Genomic DNA, 26796 nt, shown 5'->3' on the forward strand with positions numbered 1-26796 from the left:
TAGTTCATGAACATCTGGAGAGCAACAGGTTGCAGACCCCTGGTCTAGACATATGTCTAATCCATTCATTCTTTGCCATATGAATAAAAAACGGACTTAAAAATGCTCTGAGAAAAGAGGATTTCTGGATTCATCACTGGGTATCAGTCAACCAGTGTTGTGCAAAGCAGGCTTATGCTCCTAGCTGGCAGAACTGCTTTTTGATGACTTCAACACTGAAAAGGAAAGGTACATTCAGACTAAACAGAGCTCCCCTCCACAAATTGTTGGATATTGTGCCATCACTGTGCTATAGCAATTATTTAGAATTGAATGTTCCTGTGAGGACAAGCTAATTCCCCGTTGCACGTAACTGCAACAGTGCAATATCCAACCATGTATGTACTACATACATAGAGAAAGGCCCCTTTAAAACTGCAATCTGTTTTAGCTGCTGATTGCTAGCAGATTTTTTTTACATCATTTCAGACACAACTATTTTGGCTACCAGCTGCTATTTACCTTTTCAAACAAAACTGATTGTGTCTCATTTGCAAAGTGGGACTGAGTCTTTTTATAAAAACAAACTTCTTCCTTTTTCAGGTGTTCTTTGCAATTCTGAATTCCTCCAGTGAGAGGTCTGAGATGTCTGTACTGCTTTCCCACCCTTTTTGAACTGCTATTTTGGCTTCTCTTTCTCTCTTCCTTTTAAAATGTTCTAACTTTTGTGTTATAGCACTAGACCAATACAACAATTCAATGCTATATTACCAGCAGTCAGGTGGCTGCCTGCAAGCATGTTTTAAAAAAGCTGAAGCAGAAGGTGCTGCAAAAAGGGTGGGGAAAAGCAACACAGTTTGAAACAGGAAGGGCACATGGTTCATAAACAGATTTCAACATGCCGTTTAACAAGGAATCAGGCTGGCAACAGATAACAGCCAGTTTAAAATGACAACGTGAGATGGGTCCTGATTTCGGTCCTGATTTCAAACCAGAATTTACAAATGAACTAACTCACTAATTCTTCAGTAGGAAGTTCCAGTGAAGATGTTTGCTGGCAAAATGACAAAATGATGTAATAAGCATCACATTTAAGAGCAGCAAAACTAGCACAACTCATTTGTGCTGTTATTGGATGATGTTTGAAACACTGGATAAAAATTCTTGACAATTCATAGAAATAAAAACATGTTGGCCTTAATACAGGAGGAGGAAAGGCAGTGAACTAAACTTTGCACACTTGTTAATTTTGGAAAAATAACTGAAATTCCTTTATAAATAAAAGAGGCCACGTATTTTATTAGACACTTTTAAGTCAAAATGGCTGTCAAAGAAGTCATTACCTTGTTCTCAGTTTCTTTCCCTTTCCTCACACCAGTGTTCTGAGATGCTGTGGGTATCTCTTCGTCTAGTTCTTTATCAATTTCCTTGAATTTTTCTTTAGGCTTGAGACAGTCAGGCATCTTACTGGGCTTTGCTTCTGGCGTTTCTTCCTTTATTGGGTCTTCACAGTGAGAATGTTTGTGTTCTCTTGACCTTGCTTCATCCTTTCTTTTAGACTTTGGCATGATATCAAGTGTTTGTTTTTGATACTTATCCAATTTTTGCTTACTTGGTTTTTTGTAATAGTTTTCATCTCTGCTCTTATATCCAGGCAAAGGGTGGACTCCTTTTGCACTGAGTGACCCCCCTTTTAAATATTTTTCTCTGTGTCCCCTGATTACTTCAGCATGTTCTTCCAAGTCTACTTTATCCATATGTCGTAGATAATGTTGTTTTCTGTCATGTACCCATGTATCAGTTCTATCTCTTTTCTCTTCCCCATTTTCTCTCCAGGGCACTACATCTCTTTCTTCTTCCCTTCGGGAATAAGGAGATTGATCCCATGGCTCTCTTCCATTTCCCCAGTCTGTTCGGTTTGTGCCCAAAGGACTATGGGGTGAACTGCAGGAAGTAAAGCTTGGAGTGTGTGATCTTGGGGAAACAGAATGACTTATTGGGCTGCGAGACCGAGGCCTTTCAGGACCATATCTACAGCTGGAAAAAAAAGAAGGTTGGGCCTTGCAAACTCTTCTTAAATGAGCCAATTAAGTCTATACAGTACCATGGAAACATTTGTGCTTTTTCTGTACCCCTCTAGAAGAAATAGCACAAATGTACAGTTCTTTCCAGATTACACAGAACGTAGAGTGAATGAAAGCGAGTGGAGGCAGCTGGACTGTGGTGGCAAGCTTGATCATGACCTATGGGCACTTGACAGAAGATCAGAACAGAGCCTGTGCCCATGTACACATGTACACATGCTCTCTTCCAGGCACTTGTAGGTCATGACCAGAGTCTGCCATGGTGATCCTGTTCAGTCTCATGGGCCCCTCACTGTCACAGCCATATTGGCTGACAAGGGTTCATATCAATGTTATGCCAGTATTATAAATACAATTTAAAAAAGTCAAATAGTACACATGACATTGTATTATGTACACATATTTATGCATTCATATATCCACAACACAAAAAAGGAAGATTTCTTTATTTGTATTATTGTTAGGCCAGAAAAAAATCTTCACATGCCTGGCCAAGACCGAGGACTTAAGCCAAGCAGATGATACACCATTCCTTAATTGTAGTTACTGTCATATCTACTTCTAATAGTGACTTGTGGCCCCTCTGCAGATACTTAAATTTGGTGACTAGAGCTATAAATGCGCAAGACGGTTTGCAGAAAAATCTGAAATCTTAAAAAAAATACTATGAGGGATTTTAAAAAAACTGAGAGAAAAAGCCACAACAGTATTCCAGGCCAGGTTCTGTGAGTAAAAGGCAGGGCAATGGATGGGGTTCTTTGGCCTATGAGAGAGGGCAAGGGATGGGATTCTTTGGCCTATAAGGGAGTTCTAACTGGGGCCAAGTCTTACTTACCTCACAGACTTGTTGTGAGGATAAATGGGGGGATGTAAACCACCCTGAGCTTCTTGGAAGAAGGGCAGGATAAAACTAAATGTATAACATGTGGGAATGAAATCATCACTGGTCCATTTACTATATTGACTGTAGGTCATAACAAAGGAGAATAATTCAAAATGATTTAAGGTCAACAAAAATGGTTCTTTTGGGTGTTCAATTTCATGTTTTCCTTTGAAATATCAGCAGCAATAAGGGGATTTCAAGTGGAAGTAGCAGCTGTTAGTCTATAGTAACCTATCTTAAGAGGGCTCATGAGAATTAATATAGTTCAGTCAAAACACTTGGCAGAAATTGATAGTATAACTCTGCATTACCTGTCCACCTCCCGCAACATGTCCCGTTCCCTCTGAGAATGGATGTCCTGGATTATTGCTGCTACGTTTTTACCTGGTTTCTAACCCAAATAAAAATATATATTTGTAATTAAAAACATTCTTCTTGTTTCAATATTTAAATTGAAGAAATGACATGTCACATTTCTTGCTGGGTCATTTAGTTCCATAGAGCAGCCATCCCCCCCCCCTTCTTTTTGAAAGGATGTGCTAACAGTGCACATGTGCAGACAATGCAGGTGTCATGCCTCCTGACTCTCTTTGCACACATACTGAGAAGAGCAGCAGGGCTAAAGCAGAGACACTCAGGTCCATTCCGCACAGGCCAAAAACATCGCCCCAGGGATGGTAAAAACGCTGTCCCTGGGGCACTGTTTGCACAGCTGCTGCCTCCACAATGAGGCAGCACTATGCTTTCCCCCCACAACCGGCTGGAAAACACACTTCTTTCGAAACTCACTCAATGAGCGAGTTTTTTCAACTGGAGTGTTTTCCCGCTGGCGCCATGCAAAGGGAAGAGAAGGTAAGTTTAAAAGACAAATGGAGGTGCCTCTGTGTGAAGGCGCCTCCAGGGGACGCAGACACTCCAGGGCCACTCACACAGAAACGTGTGAACGGCCCCAGGGCTGGCATAAAGTATGCTGGTGTGAAGTTGCTTCAGTGGCCCATGGGGAACAGGCCTCAGTGATGGAGATAATTCCTCATGGTGTTCACTTCTTCATCACTTTATCTCCTGACTTGTGTCACTTTTTCCTAGCTCTTTAGATATGCTGACCATGGTCCTGATCTTAACACAGGAGAGGTCATGAATCCCCACCCTTCTTGTCCTGTGATTGTAAGGTCGTGTGACACCATGACACACACTTGCAGCTCAGTGCTTCTAGTACTGCCATTTGAGGGTCCAGATCTGGAAAGATTATTTATCCATACTATCTATACAATCGAACAACTTATTGGGGAGGAAGGGAGGGAGAGGAAGGGCCCTGAATTGTTCTGTGGTGAATATGGCCTTTATTCTTTATTTTCAGCTGCAAGACCTAGCTTCCAAACTCCAGAAGCTGTTGAAAATAAAAGCCTTTTAAAGTTTAAAACACAGATTGTCACTGAAAGGCTGTGTGGGGCAGTCTAAATAATAAGTGATAGGTCAGGTCTACAGCCCATAATTTTCAATCCAAATTTAGAGCCCAAGTCTGCCTCCCATTAAAAATGTAAAGGGACATTATATCCAATGAGTGGCATAGCTTTCCCTCCCTCTCCATTCCAGCTGCCTGCAAGGGGCAGGAAGCCACTCATAGGGCAAGTTGCAACCTTGGTCTTGGAAAATAACTCCCCTTTGAACGTGGAGGCAAAAGGCCAGGTCTACTGCTCATTATTCAGAATTATCCTTAGAAGCTTAGCAGTACAACTTCCTTTTAAAGAGCTATTAGTTTCATTGGGGATAGACCTGGCCTCCAGAGTTTGGAGGTCTTTTCAATGAAAATAATGTAATTTTGAAATGTATGGGAATGTTGCTTGTAGACCTTCTGTGATCGTGAAGAGTGAAAGATATGCTGGCCAGATTCTGGATATTTCCAACATTTATTGGGGAAAAAATTGGAAATGTGAAATATCAGGAAAGCCTTTCACAGTATCTGATATTGCTGATCTGATGCTGGAAATATCAGTCATTTTATGGGATAATATTCAATGGACATCCCTAAAAATGTATTCTGGCACAAACTTTCATGAATATAAGCTCACTTCATCAAGGACATGAAGTTTAATTCATTGTGTTTGATGTTTGTTATCAACCTGATCAGAAACATTTCCTTCCTGTGAGCAACCCATAAATACGCAATTACAGAACCAGTTATAGAGAAAACACTGACAAAGTCTTATTTGAAATACAAATACAGACAAAGACTATATAACAGCTAACATTGAGATTCACATTATACTTTACCTTCAGCTGGAGTTCTTTGTATCTTTTAGACATCCTAATGAGCAACTTGTCTTCATTTATCATTGCAGGTTTCTCTTTGTAGAACTGTACCATGGCCTGAGCTGCCTCCGTGTATGCCATTTCTAGAAAAGCCTTTATAAAACAAATTATTTACAGACCTTGTATTTTAGATCATGTCATAAAGTAGAGAAATACGATAAAATTATACATTCATAGTATTTTAATTAGGCTTAGAAGGAAACAGGAACAGACTCTCGAGCATATTGGGATGCTTACACATACACAGATTTGTCTGCTAACTCGAGTATATGTAGCTTGGTATAATTTAATTGCAAATCAGGACAGAACTCAAGTATCTTCAACTGTTGCATAAAAGAGGGAATTTGGTGGGTTCACCTTATCTTGAAAGATAAGAGAAGCTGCATGTGCTACAAATTTCTACCATCCACAGTTATATATTTTTAATTATATCTCATGATTTCCACATGTTTAAGACAGCTTACAAAAATCCCTCTGAAATAAAAGACATTTTCTGAAAATATGATAGCACTGAGGAAGTTCACAGATTCTTCCCAGAAGAGGGGAACAGCCATTAAAAAGGCCTATACCCTTCTTGTAGTTATGTAAACTTATACAAGAGATAACAGCAGCTGCTTCTTGACAGGCTGACCTATGATGTTCAAATCACAAAAACCTCAGTGCTTTAAGTGTATTAATCAAAGGTTGCAAAGAGCTTTAGAAGTTAAGAATTAGCACCTTAAACTGAACCCAGAAGGAAACAGCCAGCTGATGAATTTATTTCAATGAATTTATTTATTAATAAGTTAAATTGTATTAATATTCTCACTGTTTTCAAGACAAGCCTTAATTAAATAATTTTCAGTTATATAAGCATTGATCAGCACAGATAGGACTGTGGAGTCAAGGGAGTAAAACAAATTTTGAACTAAGTGCAGATGAGCTGAGATATTACAGAACAACGAGAACAACACTGAGCCTAAAGGCATCCCATTGGTCAAGTCATGGTGGATGACTCAACCTTGCTGATAACTCTGTTTCCATGGAGATAAAAATGACTGAAATCATCAGGGAGAGCTATATCTGAAACCCCAACACTATGCTCCAAATGATCTAACGGTATAAAATGTTCAAGCAATCAAAGGCAGCTAATAAATCAAACAGAATCAATACAGCAGAATTTTCTCTATCTACTGGGAAATGTAGACCATTCATCCATTCTACTAAAGCTGCCTCTTTTCCATAACCACTTCTGAAGCCAGACTGAAATGGACCAAGGAAAGAGGCATGATTCAGATATGCCTAAATTTATTATTCCCCCACAGGCTGTATGAACTGTTTAAAAGTGTGAGGTACTGACTGTCAACCAAATCTAAATATGGTATTTTAAACAAAGGCCTTACCACCACCTCTTTGTGGTCTACTGGATACACACCTCACAGCAGAGAAAAATCAATAATTACTGTGCCAGTATTTTATTGCTGATTTGTGGGTGACAGCTGTTTATAGTGGGGGGGCTAAGTCATTTGTGTTGCTGTATGTTTTAGCTTGTTTATTGTAAGCCCTCTTGAGCGGTACTTTAGTATAAAGGTGAGGTATACAAACCAACAATTTTAACATTAGGGAAACCTAACTAACATTTCTTTGGCAGGCAGGGAACTCTGACTGGATCACCTGCTGATGATAATCCTGATGGCCCAGTTCAGCATGAGAAGGAAAAAAATCACTCTGGAAAAGTTGATCTCCCATAAACCCCTCTCTCCTGATTATCCCTCCCCCCTCTATCAGATGTGTGTATGGATTCTTCTTTGGAATCCTACTTATTTTTGGAACCAAGTGGAACTGATTTTGAAACTCCAGGTATAATACTTGGGTGCTTGTGTGGCCTAGTGACCTAAAGGGATATGTTGTTTGCCATTTCTCTGGCACATTCATGACCTTGAGGTATGACTGGTCTGAACTACAATAAAACAAAATGGACAATTAAACTAGTAAGTATTCAATTCATTTTTATTTTTAAAAACAAATCATTATTTTAAAAGGATAGCTGAATTCACTATGGATAGTCATTTTGCAATAATGACCACATTTTATGAATAGACAATAACTTACATATATTTATGTTTTTTCTATCATTAACAGACTGAAAATACCTGATTGGTAGATTTCATAAGGATATAATTAGTGACTTTTCCAAATGGAAGACCAAGATTAATGACATCATTCTCTGTGCAGGCTCCTTCAGGAAGATTACAGATGTGCACTACTCGACCTGGGGCACATTTCCTTTGTGAAAGCTGAAATGTTTAAAAATATGTTGAAATATACTCACAAATAGCAACTGCTTAGATGCATGTATTTGTGTTTAAAAACTCATTTTTAACTGATTTGAAATATGAAGATTTCCCCCCTTAGGCTCTATGTATTTCATATCAGTTTGCCTCATAGTGTTTATAGTATATTCTGATCAGATTTAGTAATTATAAACTCCTTGTAGGTTTGAATTTAATATCTTGATACCAGGGCAGGCCTATGCTACATTTAAGCACAAATCAGAATTGTCTGAATCACTCGGCACATATGACCTATCTGTCTATAGTTTGTAATATTTGCCCATTTCTGTCTAATATATGTCATAATGACGTTATAGGAATTTATGCAGGCTCAGTATAACCCAATGTTACAAGTCTGTACATTTCTCTAAAGTGAAGCAGGTCATGAAGGCTCCTACATTCTCATCATTCCCCAGAACGTGTAAAACAGATCTGTCAGGAGGGTACTTCTGTAAAAGGAACAGGGCTGTAGTAGTTGTGAAATTTTAGGCAATTCATTGAATTGTTTACTGCATAATCTATACAGATTTGGAATGCAATATTAGTAATTTTGCAGTCTGATTTCATTGCATTTACTCATTGTAGGTATTATATTGTCCTTCTTTTACACTATGTTAAATAGCCCTTGCAGCATTGCTTTAAACTATACAATCTGCCACGAGTCTCAGCAAGAAAAGATTACAAATGGAATAAAGAAAAAATTAAAATAATTTGTTTCTCAAGAAGTCCCAAAATTATTGGTCATTGTGAAGGAATGCACAGTCAGTATGATGGTTTGTAATATATAGTGCACTTTTAGTCTATTTTTCAGATTATATTCATGAAGACTTTTTCTTTGAACTGCATCAGAACAATTTTTAAAATTCTGTTACTGTTCTTGCTTAATGCATCTACCTCTTTTATTTACTAGTGCACTCTAAGTAATGACGAGGTAACTTCAGTTTCTGTAACCAACTTCAAAGATTATAACTATTTTCTTTCAATGTTTTGGTTGAGAAAATGTCTCACTATCATCAGAGGTGGAATTACACACTCTTCTCAGAAGCTTTTAACAGCTCTTTTCAGACTTCCTATTCGCATACAATTTCTGTGGCTCGCATACATTCTTTACCTTAATTTTTCTATTATAATTAATCTGCAAGTGAAAAGAAAAACTGCATTTACAACTGACTAGCAGTAAAGTCCACTGTATGAACAAATACAGTGGGCCTATTGAAGCAGCCAGCCCCTCCTGCCTTTCCTCCCCCCTTGATCCTGCAAAAGCAGCTCCCTCCTCCTTGATACTTGTATTGGCATGCAAGGGTTAACAGCAGCCACCGATGGAGGTGACCTCTCCTGCCTCTCCTCCCCCCTTGGCCTTGTGTCACCAGCCCCCTCCTCCCCCTCCTCTTTCTGGATGTCTGCTCCTCTTCCCAGATGCCTGTATTGCCGTGGTGGCGAACCTTTGGCACCCTGTAGTCCATAACATCTGGAGTGCCAAAGGTTCGCCACTACTGCTGTATTGCCACACAACAGTTAACAGTTCAATTGCAGCTGCCAGGAATTGTGACCCTTCCATGCAGCTGCAGATGGACAGTGTCTGTAACTATTTATCAGTGGGGGAAAGCAGTGGTGGGATCCAAAAATTTTAGTAACATGTTCCCATGGTGGTGGGATTCAAGCTGTGGCGTAGCGGCAATGGGGCTGGGCGGGGCACGACAGGGGCGTGGTCGGGCATTCCAGGGCGGGGCATTCCTGGGCGGGGCTGTGGCAAGGACGCAGCCGCTGCACCAGTCCTTGGGCTGGAAGCGAATGCACGCAGGTACAGGCTGCCACGCACGCCGGTGCACCTGCTGCTAGACTGCTTCAAGTTCTGCGCGCTACTGCTGAGAGGAGGGGCGTAACTAAGGCAAAAATCACGTGGCAAAATCACCAATTAGTAACCCCCTCTCGGCACACACAAATAATTAGTAACCTACTCTCGGGAACCTGTGAGAACCTGCTGGATCCCACCTCTGGGGGAAAGGGTGAGTTCATGAGAGAATGTGTAACTGCCATATTTTTGTTTATGTTATTTTTTTAATGTTTTCAAGCCTTACAGAACTATGTTGCAGATGTTGGAAATACAGAGGATCTTATCTGTATATATGGTGGGACTGTAATCCTGTAAAAAAATGTAAGTATACTCCACTTATAGGTCTCCTGAACTGTAATGTGACTACATACACTGCAATTCTAAACAGAGCTAAACCCTTCAACATCTATTGAACTCACTGGGCTTAGAAAAGTATAGTTCTATTTAGGACTGTGATCTTAGTCTCATATTTATTTGCAGCTATTTTTATTTTTATTTACATTTATTACCCACCCTTTACCACAGTCTCAGCTACAAGAATGATGATTTCAAATAAAGGAATGTATGCTACCAGACTTTGAGATTGGATGTGAAGGAATTTGCTAATAATGTGAAAGGATAAAATCTCTATGATGAAGCAAGAATATTTTAGGAAGAAAAGACAGTCTTTTTGTTCTGCAAAGAACTCTTTTTAATTGACTACTGAAACAAACATTTCTCTCCAGAATCAACCAAAGAAAAGATAGACATATTTATATTTGGAAAACAGGAATATTAATTTGAAAACTGATAATAGTAAAATTAATTGTGTCTTACTGTATAATAGAGAGGATGAAAATGAACTATGTAGAATTTCCAAATTTTACAGTTTTGTAAATTTACAATTAAAAAAGAAAGGAATGTGCAGAGCTTGGCTAATCTGGAGACCTCTTACTGTCAGCCAATCAAACAGGCTTATTTATGCATTCCTATCTGCCACTTTCATAGCTCACCACAGTAAATCACAGCTACCTGTTCTAGCCCTGCATTCCCTGATAGGCAGACTATCTCCAGTGAACACAAGGCCAACACATTCAAGTACTTGAATACTTTGTTTATGACTGTGCACAGAGCCAAGTATACCCTCTACAGGACTCAGATATATGTCAACAGCTTAGCTGCAAGTAAATACTATCATGCAAAGATATAATAATTTATATGCTACAACGCCTGCAACAGCCTATAAACAACACCTTAACAAGTCTAATGTATCTACTGTCAACAGGTCACAAAAGACAGATTGTGGGAATAATTTCAGACAGGCCATAAACTAATAATTATTTATCACCATGTATCTGAACCTTTGTGGTAATATTTACACATTTAAAACATTTATACTCTACCTAAAGCTTTTTCAATAACAGCAAAAAATTAGTCAAATCAAGGCAAGTTTATTCACTGCTGTTAGTCAAAGGCCACTGCAATCTTAACATAAAGATGCAGATTTTTTGAGATACATACAGAATTTGAAAGACCTAGCAAAAAGAACAATAAAACAAATTCAATTTGATTAATGCAACAGATGCAACAGCAGCAGTAAGACAAGCTGTAGGATCAGAGCAATGTGAAACTTCATCAGGGAAGTCATTCTGCAACCCTGGAAAAAATGTTGAGAAAGCCTCAGTCCTTGGCAAGATATCCTCTCCTCACATGAGCACACAGAACAAGGAGTACCTTAAAGATAAGATACAGCACTGCATTGAACTGATAAACTGTCTTAGTCCCACAACGAGGATAAAAGTGCAATCAAATTACAATAGAAGTTCCTCACACTTGTTTACCTTCTTTAAAACAGAAGCTAGCTAAATAATTCATATCTAAGGATGGTTTCTTTAGGAGAGGTGGAACACCACCACCACAACCTTGGTCATAAAATATTCACTACTTTAACAGCAGACTGTTCAGTTCCATGTGACTGTTCTGGAACAGCCTGAAGAGTGGTCCCTAAAATACTGAGTCTGTGTTATGGAGCTGCTGATACTCTTCTTGGCTCCTACCAAGTGTTTTTAGAATGTGGATGACGCCAGGTAGGGCTCTTACCCAACAAAGCTTCTGATTGACCACTGAAGATTTGATTCCATTTTCTCCAGATGAGTTAACTCAGCTGGCAAGGTTTCACTGGAATCTCATTCCATAATGGACAGGATCATCTCCAGGTTTAAGGTTGCTCTTTTAACACAGAGAGCTTCTGCCATAGAACCTGTGCACCTTCATTAGGAATGTTCTGTTCTTAACAGAATATTCAGTTTTCTCACTAAAACAAGCTTTCTTTCCTAAGCCAAACTGAAACCCAAACTAAAAGCCAAATAAAAACCTGGCTAAATTAACACTCTTATGCAAAGCCACCACAAATCCCATCTCCCAGGATGGTTCCTCCCTGCCCAAGAGCAGCTTCTTAGTGAATCCAGGTAGGCTCTCACCATAGCAAGGGTACTGTAAGGCAAAGAATATATTCACTGTGCAATATACTTACATTTACTCCAGAAAGCACAGAAGAGAATGTAGAACCTGGCTGGCCAAAGGAAGATGAGGAATTGTATGATGACCCGGCACTTAAAGAATAATCTAAACAAGGAATGACAAACATTCAATGAAAACCTAAAAATGTATGAACTGTGGATGTACAAAAACTGAGGAGCTATTGTCTTAGATAAATGAACATTTTTGTAACCTCTGTAGAGACCTTGCAAAAGTAAACCCTGCATATAACATTTTTGCAAAATTATTGAGACACTATTGTGTAAAAAAAACACGATGAATTCTAGAAAACTAATCCTCCCCGAGGAATAGATGTGGATGGGGCATATCATATCTACAGGAAATGGTGCCCAATGCAAACACTGAAATTGTGCTCCCCACAAACATCCCAGCTTTGCCAAGAAGGAGCAGGGTGCCTGTGAAAATGGGGAGAGAGCAAAATTGGACCCCGGCTTTGCAAAGATGGGGAGCATGTTGTTTAAAAAATACAACAGGGTCTAGGAAGTGGGAACCCACAAGTGGGGACTTGACAGGACATTATCACCACCTTTCTGTTATGTTCTCCCCCTTTTTCTGTGCCTCCTTCTCTTAATCTTATCTATTTTTGCTCCACTACCCCAACTCTCTTTCTGGCCCCCTGCCCCACCTCTCCCTTTTTGTCTTTCTGCTCCGCTACCCAACTCTCTTTCTTCCTCCTACCCTAGCTGTATCTGTCCACTTATTCTAGCTCTTTCTGTCTTTTTACCCCAACTCTTCATTCTCTATGTTTCTGCCGCACTACCCCAGCTTTCATTCTCTCCTTCTGGCCACCTACCCTAACTCTCTTTCTGCCTCCCCCCAGTACTCAATCTCTTTCTGCCCCTATTCCAACTCTCTCTCTTTCTATCCCCTGCCCAAGCCCAATGCTTGGTAGCTTGCCTGGGGTGCTCTAGGTGGGCATGGTGAGGCATCTCTCCTACAGCCTCACTCTCACTGCCTCAATTGGAGCCATTCCGGGTGCAGTAAGGCCTTCCCCCTCCAAACAGCCTGGGGCATGATAGCCTGTTCAATCCTGGCTGCTGGTGCTGGGGTCATTGTTGACTTTCTTGAAGAGTTAGCTCAGGCAATGAATAGTCTGGGAGTTGCAGACCATCAGCCCCTCTGTACATTAGAAACGGTACCCTCTGGACGACATCTTCCAGAGTCCTTCACTTTTTCTGGTTTGTCATCAGGAACACGCTGCTCAATTATATAGTAAGATTCCACTTTACCTAGTATCCTTGACTACAGAAGCCTCTCATATTCAAGAGGAATGGGGTTATTCTGCATCAAATGGAGGAACAAAATAATTCACATCCTGACTCAGTGGTTTACAACTGAAGTATCAGCTTACACGTGATAAAATATCAATTATGATCTTGTTTCAGTTAGGTCAAGAGCCATATGATTCTAGGTAAGGTGTGGGTAAAGCAGTCTGGAACAACAGTAAGGAGCAGGGAACAGTTAATTTTCCCATTCTACAATCCTCACCAATAGCTTTAGTTTGCCTTACTAGGAATCTTGGCTGTTAAATAGTATTTTATCTTGTAATCAGCAGACTGATTGCCTGATAAAATATTTTGTAATCTGATTACTGATTGGACTTTTTTAAATTTTACATGTAATCTGCATTGAGAATAGAGGACTATAAATAATCCAACTAAGTTCTTACAATAAAGCAAGAACTGATAAATAGCGACAGCCCCAAGGAATTCAGTGGTGGCACTTTGGCTTGGAGTAAAGCACTGAGAAACCAATAGAGAGTGTGAGGTTGTGCCCTTTGCCTTTCCAAAAGACCCAGAAAAGAAGGGATAGCCTGCTATACTTGGTGGGATCACTTCTAGTAATTTGAAATTTCCTGTAACGTCCAACATTAATAGAGTGAGGGACAATTAATTTATATTATATTTTGTACCCACAAACTCCAAGGATATATAACCGCAATCAATACAAATGTTTGAAAACCATTTTTTTAGTATTTTTGTATTTTTCAATTTACCTTCAGTGCCAGAAAGATTAAACACAGAAGTGTTATTTGAAGAGGAGTGAAGCGTTCCTTCTGCTGAACTTAAAACACACCGACTAAAAAGGAAAATGGATTGAAATTGAGTGACGCAGTAGGAAAAACTCAAACAGATCTTGATCTAATATTCAGTTAAGAGATAATTTTGAGGTTTCCTGCAAAATGCAGAAGTGTTTATGATGGAAAGTTCAACTAGCTCACTGTAACAAAACAGGAAGTTTACACACTGTTCAGGAGTATTACAGTGGTACTTTCTAGGACTTAGTTCTGGGGCACGTTCAATATCATTTTGCCTGAATAACTAAACATACAAAAAACCTATGCTTGAAAAAATGGTAGTTAAAATATTACAAATATTACAGTCAATGCGAACCTGGATTTTTTTTCAGATCAGAGTTGTTTCTGGACTTATATGCTGCATTCCTTCTGCCACAGGTTAGTGAGATTGTTCATACAAGTGCATGTATTATAGCTGTGGTCTTCGGCACATGGGTGTGATTCTCCGAGAGTCTTGGAGTCCTGTTTGTTCACTCAGGGGCTCTTACAGAGGGCAAAGGTGCTGGTGGCTGGGCACCCCTCAGCAGCAAAACCCAGAAATGGTCACCACCATAGAATGGTGGCATCCAACTGGACACTGGTGCAGGGGGTGGGGCATTCCCACGGGTACAGCTGATGTTAGTCGGCTTCAACCTGGGCCTTAAGAGTGGCCGGGGTCTTGGACTTACACCACTCAAAAGGGCGGTATAAGTTCATTTAGCTTTATGGAGAGTTTTTGTTTTGTTTTTTGCTTTGGTAGCTGTTTTCCCATGCCACCTTAAAGTCCTCTGGAGGCAGTGGGGCAGCAGCACCATCCCCAGCCACCTAGAGCTTTGGATTGGGCTGTCTATTGCTCAAGTATGGACAGAATTTGTTTTTAGCACAAGAAGATTTAGAGACTCTTTTTTCCTTCTAAAAGCTCTCTCTCTCTTGCTGTGGGCACTTCCTACTCTCCTACCTGGGTCTTGCTGGAGTTGCCTTTCCTCCTTCCCCTTTTTTCAGGTGCTGTTCACCCTGTCATTACTCCTGATGATTCGGGAGGTGTTTGGTCATGCCTCATGTCTCTGAACGGGGTTCCACTGGCTGGTAAGCTGTGGTGGACAGGCTCAGGCTGCTGGCCAGAATGGGCTCCTTGGGCCTGAGCAGGGCCTCAACCCTAAGGTTGCAAGGACTCTCTTTGCCCATGACTCTTCCTCTGATGCTTTCTCACTCCCCCCTGTCTCGCTCTCCCTGTCTCCTTCTTGTGGTCTCTCCTCTTCCTCCTTCCTCTCTCTCTCTCTGCTCCTTTTATCCTCTCTCCATTCCTAATCCTGCCTCTTGAAGACCCCCCACAGGTCCCTACTGGGCTGTGGGCCATCTGTTTGGTATGGCCACAGCCCCTGTTAGTTTCCCAACCTGTGGCCTCACCTTCAGTTTTAATCCCAGGAATGGTGGTAGCTGCATCCTCCTCCACCCACTGTTGTGCCAGTGCAGCCTGCCTACTGCTGGTGGGCCTGGGCTTTGGGGTTTGCATAGAGAAATGAAGCTTGAGGCCGGAGGGTGGCCTGGACCCCTTGGGTCCTTGCCGGCCCATCTGCCACTCATGCTGCTGCTGTCCTTCTCTGTCAGACGCAAGCTTTGCCAGCCTCACTCTCCCTCCCCTTGGAGAACAGCCATCCGCAGCAGCCTCACATGGCTTGGTGTCCTTGCTCTGGGGTTCCCCGAAACCTGTTGTGAGTGCGTGGGGGGTGGCGGAGTGCCAGATGGCCATTGGGATGCTAGCGGGTCATGGCAGGCAGCAGAGTCCAGAACAGTGACTGCCGTCATCCCTGGACACTCTCACCTTCTCTATCTTCTCATCATGCAGCTCAGCCTGGCTCAGACACCACCCACGTTTGCTAATTGGTCCTAAAACATTTTGTGCAAATGTGAAAACTTTCCTTTGTCTTCAGCTTCTTCTTACAGCCACTCCTAGCCTATCAGCTGGTCAACTAATTCTCCATGTGAATCTTCCCTCAATAGTGAAGTCATAATCCTGGTTTCTCTTCCAGTTACATAATGTTATATACTTTCTTGTCACATACTTTCAGGCAGTAGGCTCCATGCTGCCACCTGAGGTTACTGATAGGTCCTGTGTCTGCAGAGGTAGAGTTACAGACAGTAGATTTAGTCCAAAGAGTACAACAGCTACCCAGGTAGAAGGGATCTGATAGCTGAAGCTAGAGATTGACGTAACATTTGCCATGCATATGTGTCTGTTACTGATACAGATCACTCTCTCACATCATGGATCCACTTTGCATAAGATTCCTGTGGCATTGTTTATTTGCATAAGATTGCTGTGGCATTGTTATGGACTACATCCATGCATTATTAATGCTATTAAGATGTACTATAGGTAGACTGCTACTTAAATATACAGAAAATTAGATTGGTTACATTATTACAAGCAAAACATCTGTTCTAATACCTAGTTAATACTTACTTCTCAGGAAAAGCCATGCATTTTTGAGTATGAAGACTGCCTTTAATGTGCTGATCCCAGTCCTAGATGAAAATATTGAAAAAATGTCATATAATTAAATCAGAATAAAACCAGCACAATAAATCTATTTGTAATAGGTTGTACAAATAGTACACCGTATGTTTATAGAAGATCTTATACCCTCCATAAGTTCATGAAGTTCTTTTTTCAGATTCTTGTGAATATAAGATTTTGTACCCTGAAATATTTTACAGCAAGCCAGTGGAAGGGATAATAACAAGTTCAGTATGAATCCACACTCATTTATATAAGCATGATTTATCTAGAAATTGCTCTTTGCAGTACTGCAGGGCATTGTGTAGACACCCTAAACCACAGCCCCAAATAACCATACTTTCCGGCCACGGTCTAGAAACATTCCAGCTCTGCTGGTTTGCTTCTTCTAGTGATGCAACCATGGCTTGGAGAGCAGTTTCAATAACCTCTGTGATAATCTGAAAATCCTAGAAACCCATTGCCTGGTCGAGTGCCCCTGAGACTAATCTCCATAAGATATTCATTTATATTACTTATCAGCTGCATTTTTCACAGAGACTCAACATGGATTATTCAATGTAAGTCAATGAAATCAATTAGACAAGGCATCACAACAATATAATAGGACTAGAATCACAGAAATCTAAAACAAATAAAATCTATAATGCAGAAAATAGAACCCATTTTGGAATATGAATCCGTTGTAATAGTTCCTGGCTGAAGGATGTTGAAATCGCTTTTTATAGCCACAATAGCGCCTCTGGAGGAGCAAAGCAGCAGGGCTGGGCACTAACTGGATATCCAGCACAGACTGAAGTTTGTGAAGGTTCTGGGAATCCCATCTGCACAGGGTCTCAGTGTTGTATAGTGCAGGATTCTTGTGGATCAGGCCTTACATTTGTAATTTCAAAACCCAAGTAGAACCAAATTGTATTAAGGAAATTTCCCACTGCAATACTTTTGCTTTTTTAAAGAATGCAAGGAAAGCTACATATTTTAGCTTAAAAACATATTTCTAAAGTAAGCTCTGTAGCAGGATTAGATGTGATGTGATTTTTTAACCTAGCAGCATCCTTACTGTGAAGGAGGAAAGAAGCCAAGCTGATTGACAGAAACTATGTAAAACCCACAATCCAATCACATCATATAGGGACATCCAATACTGTCACAGCTTCTGCCAGCAATACAACAGAGTTATTTTACTGAACCAAATTTCCATGCACTAGATGAAAAAACAATTGTGTCTAACTACACTTACCTTTAGATCAAATACCTTCTTATCACATACTGTACAGACATGAGGGTAACAAGGAGGTGCGATACTGTGAAAGTCATTTAGCTCATGAGACTGAAGAGGTCTTACTGACAAATCTGGTGTAGCTGAAGATATTTCCTGCTTCTGTCTCACTTGGGAGTTGCTGAAAAGTTGTTTACTGCCGTTGGCTCTGCTGAAAGGGAGCCCAGCACTAGTACTAAATTTTGTGTCAGGCGTTGGTTCTTCAGGATTGTAAAGATCATTTCTTATTTCATATTGGACACTTGTTGACGGCCACATGTTGGCATTGGGCAAGATGTCAGGCTTATTGTCGCTAAAAAAAGAAGGATTTTCCCACTGATTATTTGCTTCTGTCTCATGTTGAACAGGACCTCCCTCTCTCTTTTGATTTATAATCTGATGGGAATTATGTGTGTCTGCAGAAAAACTCAAAGACTGTGTCCCCGATGTATGATGGCCTTTAGAACTGGGTACATAAAACTCTTTCTGAAATCCTGGCTGACCATCATAGGTTCCCCCTCCAGAAGACGTTGGAACTGAATGAGACCCACTGGTCACAAAACTATGCTGGTTGCACTGTTCAGCTTCAGAGGGGAATACTTGTTTACCATAGTCATAAAAGCCACTTGTAGCAGAGGAGATACCAGTCTTATTTAGGCCCATAACTACAGCCTGCTGCCCAGCTGTCTGAGATATTACACCTCCAAAAGGGTTTATGACCACAGCACTTGGGTTTTGGTTCTGCAAATTACCTACAGGGCCCAGAGTTCCTCCTGGTGCTGTCAAAGTGGGGTTCTGGGTTGGGAAATGTATTCCACCAGGTGGGAATCTAGTATTGGCTATTGCAGGTCCTCCAGCATGCCCCTGAGGAGTGTTAAACATGGAAGGATGTCTTAATTGGTTGAATAGAGGCTGAGACATTGCCACTTTAGAGAGAACTTGATTCAGGACAGTTGCAGCTGCTGTGTTGTTGGTGACTGCTGTCTGAGCCAATTTTAGCCTGTGCAGGGTAAGCTGGGCTTGTAGCTGAGCAAGCTGAAGACTCGCAGGAGAAGGAAGCAGCGGATTCGGGGTGCTGACAGAGAATAGATTCTTGTCCAGAAGCTTGGCAGCACTGCAAAACAACAGGCAATCGTTTTAGTGTGAATTCATATTTAATAGTTGGCCCTTGTCACCAAATCATGACTAAGTGGTAAGATGCTACCCCTTGCTAAACCCCTGGGATGAAGGAAAATAATTTATGACATACTGCTAGCCAGCCTGTCCTCTAATGTATCTGGAATCACAGTAATTTCAGTTATGAGGCTACAGGCAGATAAGTGTTTCAAACATTAAAAAGTAGTCTCATGTTCATTTGGGACCAAGCCAAAACCCCATCTGAAGGTCAGGGAAAATATTTTACTGATTTCAGTGATTTTTGCTTCAAGCTCTTTACACAGCAACTATTGGCAAAGCAAACAGCAACTGAATTAGTTTTCTAAATAAAGATGATCAGTATAAGCAAAAGTCATTATCGTCTATGGTAAGTTACCTTTACATCCATAAGGGTAATATAAGTATATGCACTGAAGGACATCAGTAAGGCTTGCTAAACGATACTCCTGTAGATTATAGCACTATGTGTTTCCACAGCATCTGGCAGTCAGTAGCAGATTTTTTGTCTATTGAACACTATGGGGCAGTCACCAAAGAAGGTACAACTATACTTTTTCACAGGGACTTCTAAGACGTAACAATTTTTCCTCTGGGATTTACTTATCACAACCAGAGTCTTAAGGTCAATTTCTACTCTGAAGTAGAGGTACTCTTTAAAGGGAGCACTTAGAAAGGTATACCTTAATGGCAGCTGTATAGCTCCCACTTTTTCCAACCCAACAGTATATATCCTTCTTCAGACCAGTGACATGACTTGAGTATCTAAAACACACTCGAGTATCTAAGACAAGCTTTTGCTCTTTGCAGTACTGCAGGGCAATACTGCAGTACTGCCACACAAGCTTTTGCCTAGCGCTGCTGCTTAAAAACTACCAGCGAGGGGGAGCTTCTGAAATGGGAATAGTTTCTATAGGCATAGCTTCTGTAAAGGGAAGTCCTGCCTCGCCAACCTTTTGCAGTTTTTTGAGAGAATTAAAAACATGCAGACAAGGATAATCTATGATGTATTTTATACTTGGATTTCTCAACATTGTATGACTAGGTGACAACGGGGCAAATGAGGTTCAAAAAACTCCAACTATATATACAAATAGAGTCTGGATTGGTGGTAACTGATCAGGAAATAGATCCTGTAGTGGTAATTATGAAGATATTGAAAATATGAAGCAGTGGTGAAAAAAGCAAATTGTAAAGTAGGAACTATAGGAAATGAACTGAAAACAGGATTGATATATGCAATTTTAGTTTTTAGAACAGCCACATTTCACAGACTATACAGTCCTGGTCACTGTATCTCAAAAACAATTGTTGTAATACTGGAAAAGGTTTGTAAAAAGCAAGCCAAATTATCAAGGATTTGCAGCACCTTTTCTCTGCTGCTTTCCTGAGCACTTTTACTGCAATTTTTTTTGTTTCTGAACCAGCTTTCCTGTTAATATGGTGTTTATTTCTCTGCCCTACAAAACACCTGGTCATCACCATGCCCCCTACAGTAATCAAACCATTCCTTCACCCATTTTCTTCACCCCTTTGCCCTCCATTTTTGAAAATAATGGTTTTTTTTCCTCTTTGTCAGATTGAACTAACGATGTAATGTTGAGGCAGGAATAAGAAGCAGGGGTGATTAGATCATCTTTGTCAATTTCACACAGAGCTTGCCATGTTCAGGCACAGAAACAAAGAAGCAGAGTGATTGGATCAGTGTTGTCAATTTCATATTGAACATGAAATGTAACATTAAAATAAGATACACTGTTTCAGCTGTTAGGAGTAAGTGAAGTTGGCAAGGGACTGCAGCAGTAAAAATTGTGTTACTGAAGCCCGAATTTGGCTTGAAAAATAAGGGGGCTACATGTTTCTGTTTGTTCAAATAAGGGTGCCTGCTCCAATAGTTTGTTTTGTTTGTTTTTTTCTTCCATTTTGTGTGGGTAGTTTCCAATGGCAAAAATGGATGCTGAGACATGTTTTGAATTACTGCTTCAATGTCACTACTAAGTAACACTAGAGTATTTGCACAAAACAAAAGGGGGAAATTGTTCTTCTGATCACAATGACATCCACTACTATTTGGAATAATATGTTTTCAGGAGTGGTGTGTAGAATAAGTGCAATTGAAGAGACGAGGGGAAAAACAACGGGGGGGGGGGGGGGAAATGGAGGTGTGTGGAATGACTTAACAGAAAATGTTTCCAAGACACAAGGTTTGATCATTGGGAAAACCTGTATTAAGTTGTTCATGTGGAAAAGGCCAAGGGTAAGAAATCTTCATTATTGTTTATAGCCCACAATTCTACAGCTGAACAAAATCTTTTAGTAAATATGAAGGAGCATCAATAATTAAGTGTCTCAGCTATTTTAACACTTAGATAATATATTTAGATTCAGGATTCCATACAGATTAATACTTTCACTTTTCATCTAGTCATTTCACAGTTTTCCCACTTGACTTCATGCTTCCACATTTGGGCAAGTTTTACACATTTCTTCCAGTTTGAAGCGGATACATTTTGGAGGAAAAAAATGGATAGCAATAACATGGCAACTGAGTAACTGATGGAACATATAAATGGCTATTTTTTGTAATTCCCAGGAAGTTACTTAATTTATAATGTGGCACTTGGAAGTTACAATCTATAAGCAATACATCCTATTGTTTAGTTTAAGATAGTTAGATACAGAGGAATTACCGAGGAATTACTGCAGTTGTTTTTCATATCAGCAGCACTGTCTTATATTTTATCATTGCTAACTATCTTCATTGATTTGTGCCTTGAATAATCTATATATATAAAAATCTAACAGTGTGTTTGTCCCTGATGATCTCCCTCAGAAGCTGCTGGACAGATCGCCCCCAAATGTTCACAGGACGTCCCTCCCTGTTGCGGGCAGGTAATCGGACCTTCAAATCATCGAAAGTCCATACCTGAGCCAGGTAAAATGTCTTTTTTCTGGCACACCAGGCCATGAAGCTGTTTGTGTTCAACTGTCACCCTTTGAATGTTCGTGCAGCATGTCTGTCTGTGGCCTGAGGGCTTGGTATGAGGGCTTAGAATGTTCGCGTAGATGGGCAGAAATGAGCAGTGAAAACAGTAAATAGATAATACTGTTAGGAAATACGAGTGGGAGTGAAACACATACACACTTTGCCATGTGAGACGTCAGGTGGGGTTCCCCCCCACGCAGGTAACTTTCACTCTCTGTGCCTCACCCACTGCTACCATATAACACACATACTTTCATACACATCCAGCTCATCCTCACACACCTCACTCTGCACTCCCTCACATCCAACCACCACTTACCCACTTCCTCACCCATATTCGCCACAGCTCTCTTTTACTAAAAGGGAGCTGGAGTTTGCCTTTTTCTTCTAAGAAAATCCACGGGGTGGGGGCGAACCAACACTACCAGCTCCGCTTCTTTTGCATGTGGCCCTTTAAGAACCCAGGGAGCTGGCCTCGATCTGAGTGCCTCACCACCCTGCCTCTGCTGCCTGACTGAGATAGCCTCCTTGCCCCAGTTCTGCCTTACCCAAGCCAGGACTGTGCATGTCAACCAGCCTCATGGACAGCGGGATTCGCACTCTGGACAGTTCCGTTGTGGAATGGAAAGGGTTACCTTATACTAAAAAAACAAGACAGCACCATATAATGATGTGCATTGAAAAGGGAAAGAGGGATTCCATTTGACCACCCCAAAAGGCTGTGCTGGGGATCATTGGACCTGCATGGACATCTGTGAGGGTTGCAGACTATGATAAGGACAGTTGCCACAGCAAAGCGTGGCCAGGCCCGCTAGTAAGATAGAATAATACGTTTTCACTATTACTGGCATTATTATGAAATGAATAACAAGGCTCCTTGGCCAAAAATTCACACATAGATTGTAAAAATAAACGGACTTTTACTTAAGATCTTCCTTCATCTGAACTTTGTCTGCCAGCACCTAATATTTGCAGTTAAGAATTTAACCCATTAAACGAAGACTGTCAGATATTTACCTAGAGAGGCTGCCTCCCTCTTTTAAGGTTCTGCATCAACAAAACAGTGTGCTGCTCCTGGGATTCCTGCCTGGCAGCTACAGTAGTCCTTTTACCCACCCTATTCTCCTCTTTATGCTGGGGCATAACTGGAATTTGGCTCTTGAACAGGTGGGAGGAAGGAATGGAGATGAATAATGTAATGGGAAAATGGTGCCAATGGAATTTTTTAAAAAAGCAGGTGGGATTATGTCCAGGGGTAGACTAAGTAACTAAACTTGACTGATAAATCTGCAATAAATTTCTAAGTATTTTCAGAAAGTTTCATTTTAATACTGCCAAATTTAAAATCATGTACGTGAGAAAAATGATCATTTCACATCCACAAAGGATTCCTTGATGAAGCTACACAGCTCTGTTAGTAGGACATGCTCAAAATCACATCTGTTGTAATACTTTTCTTTCACTTCCTTTCTATTCTTTCCATGTTTAGCATTATCACTGGTTTTAAGAAAGGCCTTTTGTTTCATTTTCTTGCAAACTGCAGCTCTCCTCCCCCCTCCCCCCCAAAAACCCCAGCACACACAAAATGTATAGCTACATACATATCACTTCATTCCTGCATCCCAGATTTGAGAGTGCAGGATGTATTCCATGATGGACCAAACTCTACTGTTCCAGCACATGTGGTGTGACTGGGAACTCCCAAACACATCAACATTCCTAGTAAAGAATTAGGCACACTCATGCCTAATTATATATTGTGAAAGGTAGATTGTGCGGCTGGCATCTGCTGTGTTATGCTGTTATGCAGTTAATGTAACAACTACAACTATTGTTTTATACTCAATATCCATTGTCTGTTAATCATACCAAATGTTCTCACCCAGTATAGCTTAATGAATATGAACTGATACATATTAACAAAAATAATATTTGGATTAGCAAATATACTTTTAAAATCCTTTTTATTTCAGAGATGCAGCCGCATAATGGTTTTGACCATTTAATTTAACCACATAAAAGAGCATACAATAGCAGACAGAACTCAAACAGCACAACAGCTGCAGTGACTTTGGAAACCATCCAACTATCTGTTAGACACATGGAATGGGGGCACCTGAAAGATACAGTAAAGTCATTCATCCTTTCTGCATGTTGTCATAGTAAGTCCTGAATGCTTTCTGCATCATAAATAAATAAGCTAGTTAATTTGAGAAGGCTGCTCTTTTCCCTAGGGTCAACATTTCAGAGAGCAAATTTCCATCTCAGGACCAATTTCTAGCTGATAGGAGCAGAACAGAAGGCAAGAGGTTAATGGCCCAGTGGAATAATATTTGGATTTGTTTTATGCAGCACTATTCAATATCACCGAGGAAACCAAATTCCCTGGGACATTGTAAAAGTGGCCCCACATGCAATTCTCAGCTCCTTCTCTCCTGTCAGCAATTTTCTGTGAGGCTCTTGCCCTTTCTCCTAAATTAACAACGCTTCCCAACTGTAACTACCCTGCCTGTGCTACTGTCAGCAGCATTCTCAAGATTGCAGCTACTGGTGCTTTTTAAAGGTCAGTAATAAAGGATGAAGCAGGAATTAACAGCAAGATAGAACAAGGCTAATGTTTTTTTTCCTCCTGTGAAGCCTAAACATTATTTTGAGTTTGATTTAGGGGCCGCTCAAGCCGCGACGGGCGGCATGAACGGTATGCGAGGTCGGCATGCGATTGCGCGCCGTACCTCGAAGACGCCAACTGGGACCGCCTGGCATGGACGGTCCTTGAAGCAAAGCTTGGCAGCCGGGCGCCGCTGGAGCGCCGGCGCTTCAGCCGACTACAATAACTAAATTTGTCCTCGAAGTTTGAGCGCTGCCGCCGAGGTTTCGGGATTACCCCTTCGGCTCCTGCGCGCACCTGAAGCAGGCGCGCAAGAGGGCCAGGCGTGGTCCCCAGGCCTTCGGGCGACGCTACGCCGGAGGCCCGGGAGAAGGTGAGTGCCGGTGGGGAGGGCGTATGAAGCTCGCTGCCGCTTCGGCCCCGCAGCGGCGCAGGTGCCGGGCGTTTCTAAAAAGAGCCGCACATTGGGAAGCGCTCTCCGGGGAAACGCCAGCCTTCAGGGCCGTCCGGAGCGGCGCCGAGGGCGGGCGCTGCTGCGCTTGCAGCTGCGCCCTCAGGACGTTCAACATCGGCGGCCTGGAGACGGTGTTTTTACCGTCTCCAGGCCGCCATGAATTGCCCGTGCAGAAACGGCCTTAGACATGTCTAACCCACTTCTATCCAACATTCAACCCAATTGATCATAAAAAAGAGAAAAACTCCCCCAACATCAAACACCAAAGAACACAGCCAGTTCACAGATTTAAAGAGGCAATGTTAACAGACTTTAGCCTGGAAAAGCTCACTGAAACAATGTCGCTTTACCTAATTTATGGAAACCCAACAGAGAAGAAGCTGTCTATGCTTCATCTGGGCTGGAGGATAGGCATTACAATGGAGAAAAAAGGCCAAATGGGCAACCCAAAGTGTGGACACATTTAGAATAAGGTGATGGATGTAGTAGTAGTGTAATAGTTACTGAACTGGTGATTGCCTAGCAGTCAAAAGGTAGACACCCATATTCCTTATCAGTCTGAAGCTAATGCTGATCCCTGCCTATGGGCTTCATGACACTCATTTGTTTCTTTGACAAAGTACTTCTTCCCCACAGAAATGAGCAATCCTGAATTCCATGTTAATTGAAATACATAGTGCTTCAGAAGCACCCTGGAGGCATCACTTCTATGTCTACAGCATACTTGGCTTGTAAAAGCTCGACATTTATGATTGGACCAAGCAGCCCATGACATTCATTTTATGACAGCTCTGTTTGGTAGCCAACTTTTGGTGGTGTTCACTAAAACATCCTCAAAATTCCAAAAGTGTCACCTGAAGCAACAAGACTGAGGAACTCAGCTTTATATTATAATCAGACCTGAAGCTACATTGTAAAAAGTCAAGGGGAGGGACATCATCCAAGCACACTAAAGTTGTGCTATTATTAATTATTCCATCATTTTCCCTAAAATGGGCACTCAATATAGATTAATGTAGATTCTTTAAGAATTTTTTTTCTCCCAACAGAGGCTGTACTAAATAAACCTCTTTGGGGTTTTTTGGGAAATAGCCTTGTACCAGGGATGTGTTTACCTCCTGGGCCAATAACACTCCTAACACTGGCAGATTTAACTAATCACATTAGGCAAAGATCAAGTTTACAGATGGTAAATTCACAATCCTGAGGGCTCTGATCATACTGATTGATCTGAAATGATTCACAGAAGTATGACAGCTAGGTGCCTGACACCCTCCACCCAAATCTACTTTTAAATTAACAACATAGAACAGATCTGAAAGATTATATCAGCAACGAATCTTGTAAAATAATCCCACCAGGCTACTGATCCTTGCTTATCCTTTGGAGATCCTTTATGTTAACAAGCCCTGAACAAGGGTTCTTTTCTTTTCTTTTTAAATTCTGCTGGCTTAAGCTGGTTCTGTTGTAAATGTATGTATAATTCAAATAGGAAACCTATATGAAGAAAAATGTATATTTTGATTTTTCCTCCATATTTTTACCCTGTAACAGAGTCTTTGGCTCATTCCGCACATGCAGAATAATGCACTTTCAAACTGCTTTCAGTGCTCTTTGAAGCTGTGCGGAATAGCAAAATCCACTTGCAAACAGTTGTGAAAGTGGTTTGAAAACGCATTATTTTGCGTGTGCGGAAGGGGCCTTTGAATGGAAGATCCTCTGTTCTGTCCCTCTTATCCATAAGGAGTGCTGAAGACCGTAACTATAACTGCTCCAGGCCCTATAGATCTACTACAGTTGTCAGCTACATGTCTAGAAGTGATG

At 41.0% G+C, this 26796-nt stretch overlaps 1 protein-coding gene across 3 annotated transcripts in view; it reads right to left on the reverse strand.

Annotated features, from left to right (window-relative positions):
- Window positions 1-26796, reverse strand: part of RBM20 (RNA binding motif protein 20) — a 151465-nt gene that overhangs the window by 16090 nt on the left and 108579 nt on the right. For 2 of the 3 annotated variants that reach the window (XM_048506584.1, XM_048506583.1), the window contains exons 2-9: window positions 17755-18886; window positions 16461-16522; window positions 13937-14019; window positions 11915-12006; window positions 7389-7532; window positions 5218-5349; window positions 3258-3337; window positions 1323-2016 (exon numbers count right to left, since the gene is read on the reverse strand). In XM_048506584.1, coding sequence (XP_048362541.1) covers window positions 1323-2016; window positions 3258-3337; window positions 5218-5349; window positions 7389-7532; window positions 11915-12006; window positions 13937-14019; window positions 16461-16522; window positions 17755-18886 — 2419 coding nt within the window. The remainder of the gene's footprint in view (window positions 1-1322; window positions 2017-3257; window positions 3338-5217; window positions 5350-7388; window positions 7533-11914; window positions 12007-13936; window positions 14020-16460; window positions 16523-17754; window positions 18887-26796) is intronic. The other variant, XM_048506585.1, reaches the window with a different exon arrangement.

The sequence above is a fragment of the Sphaerodactylus townsendi genome, linkage group LG08 (genome assembly GCF_021028975.2).
Source record: "Sphaerodactylus townsendi isolate TG3544 linkage group LG08, MPM_Stown_v2.3, whole genome shotgun sequence".
NCBI classification, from domain to species: Eukaryota; Metazoa; Chordata; class Lepidosauria; order Squamata; family Sphaerodactylidae; genus Sphaerodactylus; species Sphaerodactylus townsendi.